The 21,791-nt window shown below is 40.1% G+C and overlaps 1 protein-coding gene across 1 annotated transcript in view; it reads right to left on the bottom strand.

Annotated features, from left to right (window-relative positions):
- Window positions 1-6,598: 6,598 nt before the first annotated feature.
- The window catches only part of TEX11 (testis expressed 11), a gene marked incomplete at its 5' end in the record, with an annotated part of 31,037 nt that continues 15,844 nt past the window's right edge, over window positions 6,599-21,791 (bottom strand). Inside the window, 14 exons of the mRNA XM_010173820.1 lie at window positions 6,599-6,673; window positions 7,595-7,759; window positions 9,550-9,670; window positions 10,529-10,637; window positions 11,702-11,851; window positions 13,341-13,413; window positions 14,300-14,416; window positions 14,970-15,040; window positions 16,799-16,885; window positions 18,127-18,167; window positions 18,868-18,921; window positions 19,548-19,633; window positions 20,388-20,512; window positions 21,584-21,686. Of these exons, the coding sequence (XP_010172122.1) occupies window positions 6,599-6,673; window positions 7,595-7,759; window positions 9,550-9,670; window positions 10,529-10,637; window positions 11,702-11,851; window positions 13,341-13,413; window positions 14,300-14,416; window positions 14,970-15,040; window positions 16,799-16,885; window positions 18,127-18,167; window positions 18,868-18,921; window positions 19,548-19,633; window positions 20,388-20,512; window positions 21,584-21,686 (1,377 nt within the window). The remainder of the gene's footprint in view (window positions 6,674-7,594; window positions 7,760-9,549; window positions 9,671-10,528; window positions 10,638-11,701; window positions 11,852-13,340; window positions 13,414-14,299; window positions 14,417-14,969; window positions 15,041-16,798; window positions 16,886-18,126; window positions 18,168-18,867; window positions 18,922-19,547; window positions 19,634-20,387; window positions 20,513-21,583; window positions 21,687-21,791) is intronic.

The raw sequence follows: 21,791 nt of genomic DNA, 5'->3' as shown, positions 1-21,791 counted from the left end.
TATAGAGAGAGATATTATATATATATTATATATATATATGTACGTGGACTAGGAAACCTGAGGGACCTCTCTTAAAAGGTATTGTGTTATTGCAAGGATCTTCAGTTTCTCTGTCCCAGCCGCTGGGCGTAGGGAGTCCACTTGGACAGGAAGAGCTCAAACCGGTACCAGGTGCTTCGGAAGCGTCTCCCGGGGGGGCCCAGCCCCCTGCCAGCTGCCCCAGGTCTATGCGGCAGAGCAGAGACTGGTAACGCTGCCTGCGCAGAAGGGACCAGAGGGCTGGAGGAACGCAGCGAGGAGCAGCAGCTGATCCGAGCGAGGCCGGGAGACAGAGACTGAGCAAGAGGCTGCAGAGCAAGAGAATGGATGATGCTACATATTAAATTGCACATTGTTTTACACACCACCTTATGTGTTTGCATGAGAGGTTTCCTTTTGGTTCTATTTTTTTAAGCTGATTTTAAACCAAAACCATATTGTGTTGCTGTGTTGGCTTTTTTTTTAAATTTTATTTTTTTTCCCCATTATTCCATTTTTCTCTTGTTAATAATGAACTGAATGGGTATAAAATCCAGTTTTTTAACTTATTTTTTAAGCTGGCTCTATTGTAAATAGAATCTAGATCTGCAGTGTTTAGTTAGGAAATACTCTACCAGCCACATGGAACAAATGTACTCGCTGTCCTGTGTTGCTGTGGGAAACTTGGGACATGGGGCTGGCCCTGTACCTGTGGGCGCAGGTGACATGACCCGTTCCAGCTTGCGGCAGCACACTGCCATTCCCTTCTGCATTAGCTGCTGCCAGGAAAAGCTCCCAGCTGTGCCTTGGACAGATACTCACATTTTTCCAAATCAGTAATAGAATTGAAAAACTTTCTCCCTCTCTTCCCTGCTCCATGCCAAATTCCCAGTTCTGCTGCGTGCAGGTGGTGGCAGTGGCCTTGCCAGTGGAAGGGCCATCCTTCCAGCACAGCAGGGACCTCGCCTGCTGCTCTGGGAGCTGGGCTTGGCAGGTGAAGGTGTAGTTCAGCCTGGCTGTGTCTCTGCCATCTCTGCATAAATCCTCTTTCTGAAATTGGGCTCTGCTCCCTCTCTCAGGGTCACCTTAGAAAACTGAATTGGGTGCCCTGTGCTCACAGGTCTGTGGGGCAGGGGGATGTGGAGCTGCACCCATCTGCTGTGCACTGGGATTTCTCAAGTGAGGTGACCATTGGTGCTAAGACAGTTGTCCCTATGCCGAGGACACTTTGGTTTCCACACTTGAATGGGGCTCCATCACGGGAACAGAGCCTTGTGTGGAGTTGGGGGGGAACCTCATACAGCCTTTGAGAAGGAGCTGTGTTGCTGGGTACTCACAGGACAGGTACAAGAGCTCCCACCTTACAAAGAACTGGCGAATGCTGTTTCTCAGACACAGTGCCAAGCAGCAGGACAAAAGGAGGTCACCATACGAGCACAAGCAGGTAAGTCTTGGCCTGTTCTCCCTCCCCCTATTTTATAGGGGTAAGGGAACATGCAGGGTGCTGGTCCCCTTTCCTGAATGTAACAGTTACTGATGTGTCGGTCCTTGCGACGGGTTTCAGCATGAAGGAGAACTGCTGTAAGACTGTACACGTGCTGTCCAGTGAGAAGCTGTTTCTTACTCATCCTGCATCACAAGGAGCCCTGCAGGGACCGAGCAGCTGCCTGGGACAGAAAGCAGCGCTGCAGAAGAGATGTGTCCACGCATAGTGGAGGGCAGGAAGGATTCTGCTGTCTGGGACCAACCCTAAAGGAACAAACTCTGGCAGTGGATTCCTGTTTGGCATCTAGCGCCCTGCCCTGCTGGTCCTGCTCCGGCTGCTACAAACATCAGTCCCTGGAGAAGCGGAGTAAGTGAAACAGAAGTCCTTAAGATTGATAGTCACACTGTTCCTGGCTTCTTTTTCTTTTTCTTTTTTTTTTTTTTTCCCCTAATAGCCTGTCTCCCTCTCATCAAGTCACATGGAGAAAAAGATGATGTACTCCATGGCATAGCTGACAGTATCGAATCGATCATGACAACACTAGTTGGTTACCAGTGTTTCTTCCAAGGAGACATATATTTTTAATAAACAGAGAGTTGCAAAGAACTCTTGTCTTTGAGACCTTCTTGTAGAGTCCTTCATTGTGTGCCAGATGTGGCGTTTTTTGGTGCTCATCTTAGTGACCACTGATATGGTCTCTCCATGGCAAACTTAAGTGTTGACAGTGGTTTTAAAAAAAAAATTCTGCTCTTTTTTTGTGTAAGCTGGTCACTGAGAACTTGCCTAAAAGAAAAAGGAAATTAAAAAAAGAAAATAAAGAGAGGAAGGAAGTGGGCTTATTTACAGCCATAGCCAGGCCACTGAAAAGCTCTTTTGGTTGAGTTGTTGTAGCATGGTGGGTTGTAACACAGGTTGACTTGACATCATCAATGTATTTTAGGTCATGACTTGAATTGTGGTGAGTTTGCTTTACAAATGCAGATCAAATAACAGGATTTGTATGCTGCTACATAGTTGTTCCTGTATGGGATATAAAGACAGGAAAGCAAATATATAGTCCAGTTAACAAAGAGCGTCTTTTAACAGTTTAACGTGCTGTTTAGACATCAGAGAGAAGAAGAAAGAAGTTGTAAAGATTAATAGTATCTTTTTCTAGTACCTTTAAGTGCAGAGAACAGGAGTGTTCACTGGAAGACAAATGTGGTTACTGGAGTGTCATGATACATTCCTGCCTGAATCTGCTTTGTCATTTACCTGAGCTAATTGAAAGGTGTGAGGGTTTTGGGTTTTAAATCTTGAATGTTTGTTTTTTTTTTCCTTTCAAACTGCACACAAGAGAAGTGAGGTTGGTTTCAGGGGAACAAGGGTGTTGTACTGAGCACAGACATACAATATGCAGACAGTTCACAGTTTATGAAGCTCATTGGACAAATAAAACACAGTTTGGAAACTCCTTTAACAGATTAGATCAACAGTCTTGGGGTAGCGGTTGTCCATAAGACACTGGAAGATTAAACAGTTGCTAAGCAGATCTGATGCTAGTGTTACCTCTCCCAAAAATCAAACTGTTTCCTTACCTAGTGACGGATTTGGAATGGTGAAGTTGATGCAAAGCATCAGAGGAACTTTGGTAAGGGCTGCCAGGTTTCTCTGTCCAGGCTGCAGAGTTAGTTCCAGTAACCCTGAGCTGCAGTACGTGGATCTGCAGACACTGCTCCCCAGACGAACCATGATGTGTCATAGAATCATGTCCTGAGCTGATGTGTCATCTTGAAACGCTGAAGTTCCAGTGAGGAGAGGAACGTGGGGTTATGTTCTCAAATAAGTCATGTCACTCCTGTAAAGGTGGAGATAACCACTGGGAGAGTAACCCACGTGCTAAGAGAGTGAGGGTGGCATGAAGGGAAAGAAGAACTTGCTCTTCTGAAACTTTTTAACAAGACCTTTTTCTAGCTAAGGACAAATTGCTCTGCCTACCATGACATTAGCAAAGTCCTTCTGGACCATAAAAAAGCAGAGCATTATCCTGTTAATGGTCCTGTCTCATTGTGAAATGAGGGGGGCTGCTTCTTTTCTCTCCCCAGATGTCCTGCCACAGATGCCTGCAACAGGCATGAGACTAATCTGCCTCTAAGACACTTACAGAAAATTAGACCATAAGCTGCTTGTGCTATAGAGAAACATGTCTGTGCTTCTGTCTGCAGTGCTGGTTAATTAACTGTCTTGGCCCTTGTTAAGCAGAGGAGCACACGATACGTGAGGCTACAGGAAGAGGGGTTTTAAAGGAATTTAATAATTTTCTCAAAAATTTTGTCCCTGTTCATGCCTGAGATGCAGCCACCCGGACAGCTGCCTTAGACACGGCTTTTCTTGCTAATGATGCTTGGCAACATAACCTTCAAGGATTGCTCTTCTCTGCTTTCCTCAAGCTGTCACAGCAGGATTCACGGCACTAAAGCACCTGCTGTGAAGCAGGTAAAGTTATCCTCATGTTAAAGGTGTCTCTTTCCTTGTAGAATCCTTAGGTACCCCCTGACCTTTAGTGTTTATTTATATCCCTTGCCTTCAAAATGAGGCTTATGTTGTTTGACTTCAGGTTTTTTAACCTGAAGGAAAGAAAGTTAAGTTGTTGAGTTGTTTGGGTCAGTCAGTTCAGCATCTGATGGTGCAAGCACAGAGGAGCACTGCGGGACTAGCAATACCTTGTTGGGGCCACACTTGGCTCACCACGGGGGTGATGGTGGTATTTCCTTCCTTAGTTCCAGTGCACGACTTGACAAAAGCTTCTGCCCAGTCCTCTAAGGACCTTCGGCCCTTTCTGTCGCCCTGATTTCTGTGATCACTTTACTTCTAAGTGCTAGTGGCCAGGCCAGGCCCTCTTCCTTCCTCTGCTCAGTGATCCCTCCAACATCACCAACAGCAAAACTCTTCTCAGACTGTGTGGTGGGAGGTAGTCCAAGGTGCTCCCCAAGTGGAAAGCGTCAGGGTGAGAGGTGGCAGAAGGGGCTCCAGGGCTTACCAGCTGTGGCTCTGTCTTCTCTGCCCTGCCCCACTCCCAGACTCTTCCTGGACAGGTTCCCTGCAGCCACATTCCTAGTGGCTTGGTGATAAAAATACCCTCTCATGGACCTATTCTCCAAGTCACATTGCATTGCCCTTGTGCCTTCAGACTGGTGCTGCTCCCCAAACAGTTAAGAAATTATCAGATTAGGAAAAAAGACAGGGCATATAATCCAGGCTGGGGCAAGGGGATAAATTTGTGAACTACTGCCCTAGAGGATACTTTTGTGTTCTCAAAAGCAAGGAGGGACTCTACACTTGGAGAGTAAATGTCCAGCACACACTGTAGCTTCCACAACATGTAAATCAGAAACTACTGCTGCAATGCCACCCTCTGGAGCAACCTGTCCGCATCTCAGGATGAGCACCCAGGCTCTCCGAGCTCTAACAATCCTGCAAGAAAACAGTGATCAATGAAAAGGGAAGACTAAGGGAGGAATGAGCAGCACTGATTCTTATTTATCTATTTTTTCCCAGTCAGCTGTCGCTGGCTTAAAAAGATTTCTATCCCCCAGTCATCCTAGCTGGGCTACTGAACTATAAAGCAATATTTAGCCTGGTAAAATAAACACGGGGACAGCTTGCATCTACAGCAGCAAACTCCTGCACAGCAGAGGGATTGCACACAAACTACCTATTGGTAATGGTCACTGGAAATCCAGCTAATTAAGGTCTAGTTCAACTAGGAGAGGAATTCTTGCTCTACTTAAAACCTATGGTCAATACAAAGCTTGGAATAAAGTCTACAATGCAAAAAAATGTATGGAGGTGAGAAGTATTAACAGCAGAGTCTGTAACTGATCTGATCTGGATTCCTTAGTAAAGTCTGTAGCATAAAAGAAATCAAACTGAGCAGCTCCAAGGAAAAAATTCAAACAATTCTGGCTGTAGGCAAAAATAGATGTAATGCTTGCTGCCCTCTCTGGCTGTATGTAATTACCTGCTACACTTACTGGGCAAACATGACCTTCTCATCTGGTACAGTGTGACACCTTTACCTGCTCATGTGTTTGTGCAAGTCAGAACCGAGAACAGTAATTAAAGCTGGCCCTGCAGGCAGCAATGGACACCTCTGACTCTGTGGCCTCGTTTACAGTCCCTGCATTAATGTGATGCAGCATACATCTCCAAAACTGTGACTCTAAAAGAATTCTACGTGGCATTTGAGGCCTGGCTTTTTATGGGTTCAGAGGTGTTTGTTAGTTAAACAGACAGCACATTGTGCATTGAAGATCCAGAAGCAGCAGCTCACAGAGATCCAAATGAGACCTGGTGAACTGAGCAGGACAAATCCATCATCCTTCTATGTGTCTCTGACAGGAGCCATCTGCCTCAGACAGCCTGGGTGATTTGTCTAGCTACCATGAACAGAATGCCACTGAAGTTCAGTGGAAGTGATGTCCACTGCTTATACTACCTCAGCCTGAAGAATAAAGACCCTGTGGTAGACCTCAGGAATATGAACACATACATAACCTCCAGCTGAATGTAATTATTTTTGCTTTCATCTTTGCATCCTGCTTGGCTATTTCCACAAGGCACCTTCCTGTTCCTTCCAATACACAGTTCTATCGAGCTGAGCCTGAAGAGCAACAGGACACTTCACAACAAACTCTTGAGCAGGGGCACAGCTCAGGCAGCACCAGTATCTGGTAAATATTTATGTAGCAAGGCAGCTATGACATCCAGAGGAGATGCCTGATCTTGGAACTTTTATTGTTCTCATTGCCACTTACTACTAGAATCAGGTATTTACACAACAGCAGACACATCTCATGTAAAAGTTAAGTATTTATTATTAACTGTTATATGGCTCTAGAGAATGAAAGTTATTCCCTAGAGGAAAACAATTACACTTATTCAATAAACACTTCCTGAAAAGTACATAACTCAATTGCCAACAAGAAGGAGATCCAGGTTTCTTTTCCACTGCTCCCATGACCCCATGCCTTCGCAGAGCTAACGGCCTCTTTCATTCAGCAGAACATTTCCAAGAGAGACTGCTGTCCTCCTTTTTTGCAGTTGTGGCTGTCATTATTCTTCTTCATTTAGAAGAAACGCTTTTGCTCTGTCCAGTTTGTCCAGAACCTCACTATAGAGACCAATCATCTGGAGAATATAAGCACCATAGTTGTTAACAAGGATGGATAAAATTGCATCATTCAACTAGGTCATACAACAAAGTGACAGGGAACGGAAGCAAGGGAATAAGTGGGAGACCACCACCAGCTTCTAAACCTAAAACTTCTGACTGATGTAAAGATTTTGGCACAGATTTCAATATAGTGGTTTAAGAAAAATATAGTTAAATCAGTGCGACCTAACAAAGGGGGTTCTATTTATATTGACATAAAGCATAATTTATAGCTGAGTCTTAAATCAGTGAGCAAACCTATTACAAAAATCACAGACTGGTTGAGGTTGGAAGGGAGTGATCCAACCAGGCCACAATCAAGATAGGAGCACCAGTGACAAACTGTAGGGACAAGCTTACTTGTGACAGAGTAACAAAAAGTGTCCTTGCTTTCTACAGAGGTACTAGCCCTGAAATGTCTCCCTCACAGGAAGTGGCTAAGCTACCCCAGAAAAGATGAGCTTTAATGATTTTATTCACATCACCTTAAACCCTATTTATAAGACACTAGATTGTACTAGAAACCAAGCTCTAAAGTATTTGTACAGCAGCTGATTTTAGTAAACTGGGACAGCACCTTGACTTTAGTGAAAGCCAGCAAGGTACAAGGGTTCTCCTATGGCCACAAATAGTCAGAAGTTTATTTCCAGTCAGCCATTTACAGGATCCTTTCAGTAAAAGGACACTACGTTACTCTTTCTATTGTCTATCAAAACTTTTCTGGCCTCACTTTGAAAAAATCTTTTAGCTTCAAGCTCTCTCAAAATATTTAAGTACCATGCTTCTCCTGAAACTCTTTAAAGATCAGCTGTAGTGGTTTCTTCACCCAGATCCACATCTCAAATTCAGGCCAGACATCCAATCCCACATCCTCAAATCCATCTGTTTACACTTACATGGCCTTCATAGCTTTTCTTCAGAGATCCTAAGTGACTGAGGAAACGCATTCCTAATCCACACCACTGCTCAGCTTCCTTGTATTTACCAATGGTATACTGAAATATTCCTGTATTCCAGGCTCTTGTCATCAACCAAAGAATCTCCATCTCTGGGTAAGCATCCTGGAGTAGCAAACAAGAAGCAGCAGCGCATCACAAAATAGACTCTTCACTTTAAACCTGACAAGTCAAGAGTGCATTAGAGTTTAGTTTTAGAGTGGGAAAACAGTTTTGTTTTGTTTTGTTTTCTCCTAAGCCAAGGGTAATTCCTTCAGAGCCACCCTGTACTTTACAGTTCATCTGCACTACTGTCAAACAGCTTGTTTCCAACCTGGGGAAGTCATACTGCAATTACCTACCTATTGGTAGGTCAGAAAATAGACTTCTGTGAGGCTGGGAATGTTGCTAGAATGGCAGTATGCTTTCCAACACTCTATCTGTATCTAACAGTATCTTTCCAACACACAGAACTTGCTGCTGCAGTACTTTCCAGTTTATCCAAACTGTACTGAATAGCAGGACATAGTTGCTCACTACAGATTAGGAGCAGCAGTTCTTATGTCTTCAGAACTTCTCTACACGCCGTGGCAACTGCTTGCCAGAGTGAAAGTTGCCCTTATAACTGCAGAAGAGAAGCCAGAGTAGCCAACAATACTTTGAACCTGGTGGGAACTGACTCAGTTGGGGAAGGGAAGGACAAGAAGTTATTATTTGCCATGCAAATCCTTAAAGGGAGGCTGGAAGGACTTCTTTTCCCTCTTTGATAGAGACTTCACATCCTAAGTAAGAGGGCCCAGAGAGAATTTCTGAACTGCAGTATCCATTTCTGAATAGGAGGTATAAATCATGAGTGATGTACCAGCTTTCTAACTATTAATTACTGATCTGATCCCCCAGTGTCTTTCTCCTTGAGCATGGTACCAATTAGTGCCTGCTGCCATGAGCAAGACTGCAAAAGAAGGCCTTGTAGTACTGTGAAATTTTGCTGTTACAAGTATCAGTCCAAATTAACATTTCATTCATATCCCTCAAAAAGAAGATTATCAAAGTTATAGAGAATTTGGTGAAAGGCACACATGAATGTAGATACATTCTTTTTTTGGGAAGTCAAGAACAGTGTATCTTTATACCACCTCTATAAAAGAAGTAACATTCAAACCTGACTAAAGAAACAGCCATGCAATGGCATGAAGCTATGAAACTAGTATTGGTTTCTTTAGCCCTGAACAGGAATACTCCTTATCTGATTTTTACCTATTAAATTCTAAGTAGAAATGTCTGACTTCCTCAGTACAACTGCTTTCACTGTACAGCATTATGCTCCTAAAAGGAGCAGCAGAAATGCTTATTGAAATAAAGATTTTACTTTCCATACACCTGTCCTCACAGAAACAAGGCATGTGGTGCCACAAGTAGCAACAGCACAGAACTCTAGTTTTAGGTCATTTGGAAAAAAAATAGTAATGTAGTAAGTTCCCAAATACATTTAACAAAAGAGAGCTGAGAAAAAAGCAAGATCAGTATCCAAATTTTAGCTGGCTTTAAACTGATCTGGAAAAGTAATCTGCATTTAAAAAAACATATTCAGCTTTCATACGAATGTAGAAAGCAAGAGGAGGAAAGATGGATGTTGCAGCTCAAAATGTTTCTAAAATAGGCACTGAAAATTTGGCCTTAAATGTCTCTTAAAAAGCTCTTACAAGATCCAGGAAAATTCATAATTCAGTCATAAATATCCAAGAGGCATTTCTTTTAAGGTAATTTCAATGTATCTTTTACTGAAGAAGTCTTAGCTGCTCCACATGTAACACTACATAATATTCAGTCTACTAATTATTCGCAGTCTGATAAGAATTTTTTTTAAATGTGCTCATGACCACCTTTGCAATCTCTTGCTTTTCTGTTCAACTTACTGTGCTGCTGAGAACACTCAGAGCATCTTCAAAGTAGTCCCACACCTCCTGCAGCACAGAGGCATCCAAGTCTGTTAATCCAGTCGGCAGAGAAAGATTAATCAAACTATGCAAGCATTTGCTGGGAATTGAAACAGAGCAAAAGTTAATTAAATACAATGTGCACAAGCAGCTACTTTTTAGTATCAGCAGCATTCCAACTTAGGTCTCTATGATTGTCAGAGATGTCCACCTTGGTGCTTATCACACTCACATTCTTATAGCAGAAACATACATTTTCCTAGTAGCAGATCTCATTCACACAAACTATGCAAAAAGAGAGCCAAGAGCAGCAAGTACTTAGGTACTTTCATTGCTGGGCTCTAGAGTAACACAGAAGGAAAGACGTAATATTTTCTAGGGTGCTACACATGACAGTGAGGAACAAGCACCTTTTCTAACTTCACAAGCGAGAGTTAAGTAGTTGCCATCCTCAGAAAATCAGTAACAAATACATGGTTTCTGAAAACAGATCCTTCCTTCTCAGTCTGAGGTGAGAAAAGCAATATTAACAGTTGCCTTCACCCAATGGTTATTGCAAGGAACTTGGAAAGGAGGAAAAAAATCCTTTATGGGATACAAGTGAGAGAGAGGGACACATACCAAGTTGTTTTTTTCAGATTCTGTAAGTGTGATAGTTTAACCAGGACAGTAAGGTACAGCTGTCAGAGAGCCAGTTACCCAGCGAAATAAATCATGTATGAACTATGGCATTACAACTCATGGCTTTCTTCTCAGCCCTTCATTTCTCTTCACTTCATTGGCTTTGAAATACCTAGTTCACTCCTGCAGGGTAACATTTTTAATGAACACCTTCCTCACAAGAAACAGCCCAAGACACGCACAGAAGCTAAAATCTGCTTTTTTCAAATTGCAGGCTTTATTCCTTGTCAGCATTTCCAGTCACAGGCTCACGGCAAAGCTGTGTGATAACACTAACCCAAATTTCACAACATCAATGACAGTCTGCTTTCTGTGAAGGTTTAGTGCACTCTTGAGAGCTTTCTTACACAGAAGAGGATACCGAGCTGGAGATTCCATTGCTAATGCTTAAAAGCAAAAGAAAAGAGAGAACAAGAAATCAGTTACTGGAGCCAGACTTTAATCTCATTGGTCACTAAACTAAACTACAGGTTGTTGCCAGATAAGCAAGTGAATAAACAACTGAATAAACAACTGTGGTAAACAACTGAAAAGAGATTTGCTTAAGGCCTGCTCTGGTCATAAGCTGGTGCTTCTCTACTACTTTCTTACTGTGCACATCATCAGTGAGGACTACAAGGCAGAAGTACAGTAGATTGCATCATCTACAAGTACTCTCACTGCTGTTTACTTCTGGTGCAGTAACTCAAAAATATTGGGGAAGGGTCTAAAATAAAGAGTATTGTTTTGTTTGTCTCCTTTAACATGAAAATGAGGCAGGAGAAGGATGTCAGTATGGTGTTTCCAAGCCCAGGTATGTTCTCAAGACAAGACAGATAAGCAGGTGTTTATGCAACCCTACAGAATCCCCTCCAAAGATTTGTCATGGTAGTTCTAAATTTTACTCATCTTTCTTGGATCTTACTCTAGATTCTCATGGAGGCATGACTAGAACTTTGTGATGAAAGTATGGTACAGTATAAAGAAGAATTTAGAGAATTTGTTATTAACAGAATTTGTTATTAACAGAATTTGTTATTACCAAATTAACTATGCTAACTTCAAGTTGAAACTGCCTATCTACCCAAAGTCCACATCCTAAAACTTCTTTGCTGGGGCATGAATCAGCTACGGTCATTCTCTGGCCTTTGCCATTTTGGAGCTTGTAAAAGTTTATCTGAATAATCTTTTCCAGCCTCACAACCTACACAAATGTCTCAGAGTCTAGAAATGGAAGGATGTTGCAAATTTCAGGTTTATCATCCACCTAATAGGGTATTACAAAATACAGATCCCCTAATGTTGCTGAGATCCTACACATCTTTGCTTCAGGACAGAATATGTACACCTAGGCCCATTTTCTGCGTGCTGCACAATACATGATAATCCTGGTCACCCCAAATCATCAGGAAAGAACAAAAGGTGTTTTTCAGGACTTGAAGAACTGTGAAAGTACAAATGCAGTCCTTACACGCAATGATTTCTAGCGTCTTGACCTCTATTTGTGGCTGCTCCCATACTGACTCCATAAGGTTGTAGAGTGTTGGATCATTCAGTTTGGATCTTGCTTCGAATTCATAAAGCAGCAACAATGTGTCTGTTGGGTCTTTAGCAAAATCTCCTATAGAAGAGACAGAATTGCCTGTATTTAATGATTCATTTTCTTAAAGCCATTGTACCGTAAGGGATAAATTTTGCTTCCAAGAGGCAGGAAAAAACCATTAAGGTACTCAGATTTAACAGTAGAGCAAGTGCAACTCTGAAGCAGTCTTGGGCAGAAAACTCAGATGTCCAAAGCACAACCCCACCAACCACCATGCCTCCCCTCTCCCCCCTCCAAAAAAATAATAATAATTTAAAAAAAAAATCTGGATTTTCTGTAGTTGGCTAAATTGATGCAATCCTCCTCAGCAAGGTAATAGCTACTAGGGAAGCCATTTTCATAGACAGGTAAAACAGATAACAGAAGGTCAGCTTATGAAAGAAGTTATCATCAGCTTCAAATTTTTCTGTAAGACTTGTCCTTGTTCCAGTAGAAAAGCCCTCAGGAAATCCTTAAACATAGAAGAAGGGTGGGAGAACAGTAGACCTGCTAGAAAGCTGTAAACCTGATACAAATGCCAAACAGTGCTGAACTATCACAAAGACCTTTGTTTTTAAAACTAAATGACATTCTCGGCTTCCTCCAGGGCAATAGACTTGTCAACACATTGGCCAAGGTCTAGTGAAGAGGTGAAGGAAGCACCAGGCTACCAGCACAAACCTCTGCCAGAGAAACTCCACTATGTACCTGTCCTGAACTAACCAACCTCTTGGGATTTTAAGGATGGGAAATTAAAAGAGAAGAAGTCTTCCTGAGTTATCTTGCCTTCAGTGCAGAAGAGCAAAGAGAATCCCAAATCCAGGCCATATAATGAAACTTTCATACTGAAATTTTAAGGGGAAAAAAACCAGCAAGTAAATCTCTTGACTAAAGTTAAACACTAATGCATCTTACAATGGAAACTCCACAGTGTCCCAAACCTGTAACTGAAAAGAAACCAGACAAGAGGCCAGACAAGGAATGCCTAATGGATTTTTTCTACAAATATACTACCAAAATAGTGAAGCCTGCATCCTCTAGGCTAACAGTCACTCAGCATCTTAGCTGTCAGCTGAAAGCACATCAGTGTCCAGTAATATCTGATCTAAACTGACATGGAACAGTCAAGGAACAGAGGATGGGGTTTGGCACTTCAAAGTATGGTAGCAGAACCTTCTGCATTCTGAAATGCCTTATATCAGAAGAGACTAGTAAAACTATTACAACAGTGCAAGAGTGACCCCACTCTAGAGCAAAAAGTTTGGAATTTCTTAACATTTATGATGGAACAGTCAACCCAACCTGACTCTGAAAGATTGTTCCGTACTTGAGAGCACCCATACAATGAAAAGCCTGCAATGACATAAAAAACAGTAGTTTGCTTTGCCAATTCTTTTGTCACATTGCCATATATCTGCTTCAACACTCTCCAGCTGAGACAGCAATTCCATATGCCCTGTATGTTTCATGAATACAGTGACTGAGTCTAAGAGTTACATGTGCTGAACAGACACACTTTGTAGCTTACCTGTTAATTTCAGAACCTTCCATATTTCCTTACATGTCTGGAGATGTTGAAGGGCCTGAGTCAAATGCTCTGTCTGTTTTACAAAATTTAAGAAGTTATTTTTGTCATAGTTTTAAAAGTGAAAGGAATATACACATCACAACTAACAGGGCCTTTATACCCAAATAAAAAATAATAAAAGAATCAACCTATTAGTACATCATCTATACCAGTTACTGGGTTTGGGTTGTTTGGGGTTTTTTTCCTCTCTCTTTTTCAGACCTCCACATCTCAGACAAAGCCTCTTCACACTGAATGTTCCTTAGGTCCAGAAAGAACCACATGGGTTCTTATGGGACATCATTTATTTTAGCTCCCAAGCATAAAATAGTGCTATTGAGACTGACAAACCACTAAAGGCCACAACACAAATTGCTGCACATTGCTCTCCACAAAAGTAAGTTTCTACAACAATCTCTGTACAGCAGACTTCCGTGCTTCCTTTATAACCATTGTACATTTTCCTTAATCTTCTTACCACAGTAAATACAACACCCCCCAAAAAAGGATATATGCATTAAAAAAAGAGAGTTTTATCACAATCATACTGGTAACTAATTTCAGCAACAGCATAGTCCTAAAAATGCAGTAATTATCTGCCTGACCCATCTGTTTAGCAGCAGACTCCTTACATAATATATAAGGTACACTGAAATTCCTCTAAGAGAAGGTACAGCTATGACCCTTTGCTGAGATAAAACTGTTCAAATCCACTGAAGTCAACAGAACTAATTTACAGAAATCCAACATTTGCAATTGTTTGGAAAGCACTATGTGCATTGATTCTAATGAACTATGACAGGTTCCCAGGCTTGACATCCCCAACATCCTGTTCTGACTGAAACAACCAAGACTTCAAAATCAAAAGAAAATCTACTACACTGATACCCACAGAACCAGGTAACAGAGCAATGCCCTACCTGAGCAGAAGGTGTTACTTGTTGTCTCCCCATTTCCAGATCAACTGCAGCTGCCATTAACAGGCATGTCTTCTGAGCAATCAGAACAGCTTTGTCAGAAGGACAAAACTGGGAAAACTGACACCAAAAATAGAAAAGGTAAAGAGAATCCTGCCCATATAAAGCAATTTGATTATGAACCCATGATTGCTGTCTCCTCTATGACGGTTTTAGCAATCAGCCATGAATAGCATATATTCATAATGCAATTTTACTTGTACAATTACACAAGATAATGATTTAAATATAAAATGTAAAGTGGTGTCCCCTCTTTACAAACACAAACAAAACTGACAGTGTTGATAGAAGTTCTGTATGGAGATTAGGACTCAAGTATTTTAACACGTTTGTATTAATGATACAGTTTCCAAACAACAAAATCCATTTATTTTAGAAAGTTATCATTGAACTCTAAGTTTCCTATAACATTTTTAAGCAACAGAATATAAAGTGTGACAATAATCCTTACACTTTGTATTACAAGTCAATCTCCTTCTGACAAAAGTGCTCCATCTTCAGAGCATACAAGCAGGTTTCCAAGGAGATACCTGATACATGGATATAACTTCTAACAGAACTAGACAGACAACAATACTCCTCAATCAGAGATACTATTAGCAAGAGTACGTACCTTGAAAGACAGCAGGAAAAAATCCCTCATCTTTTCAGGGCAGCCCCTGAACTGTACAGCTAAGTTCCAAGCTAACAAAGACATAAAAAATGGAGACTAGAATAAAAATCTTCAACGTTACAGGTATGCCCATCTAATCTATAGTACCAGGCAGTTCACATTCTACAATTCCATTTCTTAATCAAAATATTATCAATAGCTCATTTAACAACAGCAAGAAATACCTTTATTAGTGATTTGTTAAAATAGCTTATTTATGCTTTCAAATTTTGTCTTAATAATTCCATCATAACCAAATATCCATTCTACCACATACCCTACCCACAAAAGCATGAATTGGAAGAAGCATTTTCTGATGTTAGTAAATGAAACTAGTATCTGAATAAAAGTGTTGAACAATATTCCTAAGATTTTTTTTTTATTTTTTTTATTTTTTAAAGGAAAAAAAAATTTAAAACATTCTCCATTTTATCCCAGCAGGGTCAGGTACACAGCAATTAAACACACAATTCTGATCACTAAATGGATGAGCCATCTAAAGATAACCAAACGATTTATGTATCAGAATCTGACACAATTAAATGTTTAGATTCTTGTCCTGGTTTTGCTAGGATAGAGTTAATTTTCTTTTTAGTAATTAGAATAGCCGTGCTTTAGTTTCAGTGTTTCAGTTCAGACATATTATGAGAAGAACATTGATAACAGTACAGTGACTTTGCAGATTCTAACATTCATGTTAATTTATTCCCTAGGACATGTTTTTGTAGTCTCTGAATTGTTTACTCTATGAGCAAGAATGCTGCCTTGGAAAGGTCACGGTCATCACAGATTCCACTCACACTACTGTATCTGACCTCTGCTGCTTCTCTCCCTCCTTCGCTACTTTTTACTGGAGCATGACCTCATCCTGAGGACGTGTGCAAAAGCTCATTGTGGCAGGTGTCTTGTTATTGATTTCAACAATTTTCTCTCCCATGTAATCTGTCAGAAGCAAGAATCTGAAAAAATTGCTTCAACCCATTACCCTACGTTTATATTTTATTTACAGACAGCAAATGCACTGACTCCTTGACAAAAACAGTGTAACAAAGACTACTACATGAAGATCCAGAGACACGCTACGGACAGGGCTTAGGACAGCTCCATGGGAGCTGCATTTTCCACGAGGAAACACTTTATGGATGATAATGTTTGCTGTTTAGATTCCATAGACTGTAGTTCAGGGTAAATCCAGGACTGCCAGTTTAAGGGACTAATGAAGAGTCTGTCTGGGTGGCAGAGGTAAGCTCATCCTGCACCAATCACACCAGTGCATTCATCTGAACTTCCTAATTCTTATTTTGCCTACATGAGAATACACATACTCAGGATCAGTAGTAAAGGGGTTTTATGACTCTTAGCATTTTTTTTTTTCAGATATTGAAGAAAACCATTCTTCTTTCTGTTTGCCTGATCTTAAATTTTACTTCTGTAACACAGTCTTGGTAGTGAAGGGCTCACTAAGAGAAAAATGGTGAACTCTGAAGAGTTGTATCATGGACACATACAACAATTCCTGTGGTGAAAGCAATAAAGCATCAGCTATCCCATCAGTCACACTGACTTTGTGTGAGTATTTGTCTTGATAACTGACTTAGAACAGGAGCCATATCAGATAGTTTCAGAAGACAGAAAATGCATCAGGAGAACATTAAGACTACTTAATGCAGCGACTGCCAAAAGTGACAAGTTTTATAAATCTACTACATCTTTAAACATTTCTTCCTTCCTTAAGGTCTGGCTAAGTGGAGTGGAGGGGATTCAGTTTAGATTTTGAAAGTGCAACCTACCAACTTTTCTAAACCAGTGAGCTTCAAGGATCCTCATGTCCCCTGTAAATTTCTCTTCTGTGAAAGACCCAGCAAGTCCCTTCTGAGCTGCAGAAAAAACATTGTTCAATCAGCAGCAAGACTTTCTGAGCAGAATAAAAACATTTTCAAGTCTAATAACCACACTACAGAACAGAGGTTTCCAAAACTCTCATAGAATTCCTGAAGAAGAGTTATTCTCACAATTTAAATCTAATATGCTTGACCAGAAAGGCTTATAAAACACAACAAAAGGTGCCTCAAACAGCATTTTAGATATGTAAGACTGCCAACAAGTACTGCCTCTTCAAAGTTTACTGACACTGAAGTTGAATACAGAGGAGTTTTACTTTCACAAAAAAGTTGAAAATTTTTAAATTTAATAACAAGATTGAGGTCTTTCTTCAAGGAGAATTTAATTAATTTAATTCTAGTCTTCATTATCTTCTCCTAGTTGCAATAAGAATGGCTAGTGTAGAAGAAGTTCTACAATCTCATTAACTTTCCTGTCCAAAATAGGAAGAGAGGGATAAACAACAGTTAGTGAAAATAAGTATTTTTTCTGATGGAGAAAAGTCCCCTGTAAAACTCCTGTACCTTTTCCAATGCAAACAAGACTTTTTTTTCTTTTCCCCCCAAAGAACAGCACAACTTAAAACTGGGAACCAATTTTGAAAAGCCTCTCCCATCTTTCAGCAATTTGCTATTACTCCTTGCAGTTTTCTAAGCCTTCCAGGGGAAAAAAAAAATAGCATTAACTTAATTTTAAAGATGTTCCCTTTTAAACAGCTAGAACAGCAAAGACTACCATTGGCATTTAATTAATGCCAGTAGAAAGTTACACGGTTAATTCAGTTTGTAAAACCAAACTTCTTCCTTTTGTGGTAGCCCTGCTACTGGAGATATTAACTTTGAACCTGCCAGTGCAGTCAGAGTAGGAGACTGTCACTTGAGGCCACCCAGGCTGTGGCTTTTACCCAAGTATCTGTTGTTTGCACACATGGCCTTATAATGGATTAAAGGGAAACTGCCTAGGAGAAACTGCCCCTTTGTCTGAGAGAAGGTCCCAAGTACAGGCTTTGCTAGGAAGTTTTTCCAACACTAGCCTGCAAGCCTTCCATAGCACAAACCTGTAGCACCCTCACAACACTGCTGAATCTCCAGCTTTAATTTTCACTTATTTCAGTGGGAAGCTGGGAACCTAGACTGAAATAAGGAGTCTAAACATTTGGTTGGTATGGACCGAATCGTATCATAAAATGTTCACAGATGGGAGAAGTACAGAAAATGTAAATAAAACAAAAGCATACCCAAGGTCAAGTAAGTCAGCATTGAGTTGATATCTTCATCTCTAGAATGGAGGAAAAATTAAGTTTTAGAAAATGTATGATTAACTTTCTTACAACAGAACACATTATTTATATTGGAATACAACATCTCCCTAACTATGGATATAATCATTCTTCCCCTGACAAACATCTCAGGCATTAGAAACTTCTAATGGAGTATTGAAGGCCTGCAGAAAGTATTATTGATCTGCAGCAGTGAAGGTCACTGTAGAAGTGCAACAGGAGATTTTCTCAATTGTTGGGGCTGCAGGTTGAACTTCAAACCCCACTGACACTACACGGTTTTCTTGACAGTCAAATCCCAGCAGTACAGTTCTCCTGTTTCTAAGCCAACACACCATTTGTGAAGTGGTTAGTCTTCAGCAAGGGAGCTCCCACCCTGAAGTTCTCACTCAGAACTTCGGAAATATATCCCATCCTAGTGTGAAAGTTGAAGAAGTTCCTTAGCTAACATTCCCCATCAAAAATACCCAACAGTCTTATGCATTAATAAAAGAGGAAGGCAAAGAGCAAATATTTAAATGTAAGGTTATACAAATAGAAAAGATGTTCCCATGTGATGTCATTAGGTCAAGTTGGGAAGTCATCTGGGTGGACTTTTTACCAGCATAAATATTAATCTCTTAATTGTTCTGCAAGAAAATATTACATCATTTGTACAACATACACACCATCAGAAAATGGTTTTGCAAACGGGCTCACCTTTGCTCTTCATTTTCTGCCATGATCTTTGACATCGTAAGACGAACCAAACATCTAAACAGGAGAAAAACAAGCGAGGAAGAAACAAGACTTTTTTTTCCAACAGTGTTCCTTGTCCTAATTTTCTAGAAAGGATCTCACTTTTCTGCTTTATGCTATCAGCCTGTGGAACTCACAGAAGAATTCAAAGTGTCAAGCTGAGAATAAGATTACACTATTTCCCACCCTATTGCCTTATTTTGTAGATCACTTTGTTAAGTCATGTAATAATAAGTAAATAAACGTACTTTAACAAAGGCTTTAAGCAAATATTGGAAGAAATACATCTGACTCACAATATTTGTTTTTATAAATATGATGGAATATTTCTATCATAAGAATAAGAAGATACCACTTCATCAGAAGACATAAACTATATGTGTTGTTGCAATCTCATTAGAGTCACTGCTGGTCATCTGCTAAATCACAATGTAGTCATAAAATTTGGAGCACTTAAAACTATTTGCTTGGGAGAAACTTGGAACAACTATAGATACTGAGAGTTCAGGCTTGAGGTACATCTGCAGCATCAAAAGGACTGGTAACTAATCTTTTATCTACTCTGTTTTCCACTTTCCTCAATATAATAAATTATTTTTAAAAAAAAAATCTCTTTCCTTGTAAATATACTGAATTCTCACTTTAAAGCTCCAAATAATTGTCGGCAGTCTTGGAAATGTTCAGACAAATACTCTAGAGCTTTGATAGCCACAAGTTGTTGTTCATTCTGAAAAGAAATTAAAACATGTTTTGTATAAACTGCACTACTTCAGTTACCACAAAAAAACCCCCAAAAAACCAAAGCAACAGCATATTCCGAAAGTCTGTGCAGCAGGAAAAAGAACAAAGGACTCTGCACAGAGAAGCCTCAAAGTCCTGAGAAAACCATAAGGCGAGATCAGAGGATTCCATGCGCAAAGAGCCTATGGCATGAACAGGATCAGTACAGGCTGTCAAGACTTTCATGCCTTACAGTGCCATGAACAAAGCCCTAAAAGGCAACCAAAAGCCTCTTCTAATTATGCCAACGTAATCAGCCAGTTCCGACATCACTCAATCAAGAGGCCAAGAGGAGGGACAAGTGACTTTTCAGTCTTTCATCACTGACTCACATGTATTTTCTACACAGGTTCCCCCTAGCATATCAAAGATCAAATCCCAGAGGCAGAGAAAAAGATAAAACATTTTACTAAGGAGAATTTTACAGAAATACACCAGGTCACTTCCAGATACCAACATTTATAACTCAGAATCCTTTATTTTCTTAAAGAAATATTTAAAACTACAATTTCTTTATATGTGAAATCAATTTCTGCTTCACACTACACAACACATTTGAGTGAGACCTTGGTCATGGACACATGAAATACTTAGAACTGTATGAAATACATAGAAATGTTAAATGTAGGCCAGGTTACAGAGGTCACAGCTGTCCTACCTAGATCAAGAAAGCGAAGTAAAGACAATGTTATCTGCTCTACCTCTAAAGCAATTTGGGCAGCTAAACTCAGGAGGTTAGTGCCTGTATCTTCATCCACTCTCAGCTTGTCTTCATGTTGAGATGGCTTTTCTGCTAGCTTCCCCATTTCAATGATTGCTTTCACAGCTGAAATATACATAGGGAAATTTTATTTTTTTTATAGAAGTCCTGGTTTAATTAGGCTTTAGAAACAACTTACAAAAGGCTGTATTTTTTTTTTTTAATATGAAAACCCAAGACAAGAAAACCTGACCATACCAGCACTTTTATGCACTTTTTCCTAGAGAGGTGCCAAAAGGCTTTCCAAGCTACTAGTCTAAGGAAACAAGGATGCCATACAAATGAAACTCTATCTCACATCCTTAATTTTGTTCTGCTAAATAACTGTTTGTCACTGAAGACAGAAGACTTTCTCTAGTACATTGTCTGGGCATGATTCCAAGCTCCCACATCTTGGCTTATGCTAAGGGTGCTGCTGCTTTTATGTTCACACTGTGCTGTGGTTCCCACTCTATATTATGTGAACAAATTATGCTGTCATTAAAAAGATGTATAGGGAACAATGAATTGGCACAGAACTCATCAGAAAATAAGCTCTGCATGTTACTCTGTATTCTAAAAGTAAGTATACACTGTATTTCTCAATTTTCATCATTTGAGCTAAGATTCTCATTAAAATATGAAATGGTAGAACTCATTCTAAAGAAGAAAGAGTCTACAGAAACGTGTCATTCTGTAAGACACCTCAGTAATTAATAACTTCAGGCTCTACTTGTCCAGAGAAATTAAGAGCAGCAACAATGGCTCCACTAAGGTTCATTTAGCTCAGTATCCTTTTTTTATATTGTATATGCATACAAAAGAATATTAGAAACAGTAAGTATACAATGATTCTCACCCCAAGATGCTACTATAGCCTCTGCCCATGAGAAAACTAGAGACTTTCCAGCCAGAGGCTCAATTCAGACAGTATCAGATATGGTAATGGGTCCACATCTTACATACTGTCTGCAAAAAGCATCCCACTCTGACAGTTTAAATCTACAGCCTGACAGCTTCAATGACATTACAGACCACTCTTCTAGCTTCCCTCTATTGTGCCTTTCTCACACTGAAGAGTCCAAATCTGCTTAGTATTTTCTGATATATTCAGCACTTCTGCTCCTTGTAGTGGACCCTTTATCCTTCAAGTTCTACCTTTATCAGTATCTTTCTCCATGACTGCAATCTTATAGACAGTGAATTTAGTAAAGATGCTGTTTGGATCACACCTCTCTGCTTCTTTAACTGCCTCTTTAGCCTATTCACAGAAGAGATGAAAGGAAATCAGAACAAGGACATCTTGAAATCAGTAACAGAATTTGCAATAGAAGAGAGCTGAAAAGATACACAAAATGTTAACAGT

Source organism: Antrostomus carolinensis, unplaced genomic scaffold (genome assembly GCF_000700745.2).
Source record: "Antrostomus carolinensis isolate BGI_N321 unplaced genomic scaffold, ASM70074v2 scaffold13000, whole genome shotgun sequence".
Taxonomy (NCBI): Eukaryota; Metazoa; Chordata; class Aves; order Caprimulgiformes; family Caprimulgidae; genus Antrostomus; species Antrostomus carolinensis.
This window is presented reverse-complemented; position numbering and strand designations above follow the sequence as displayed.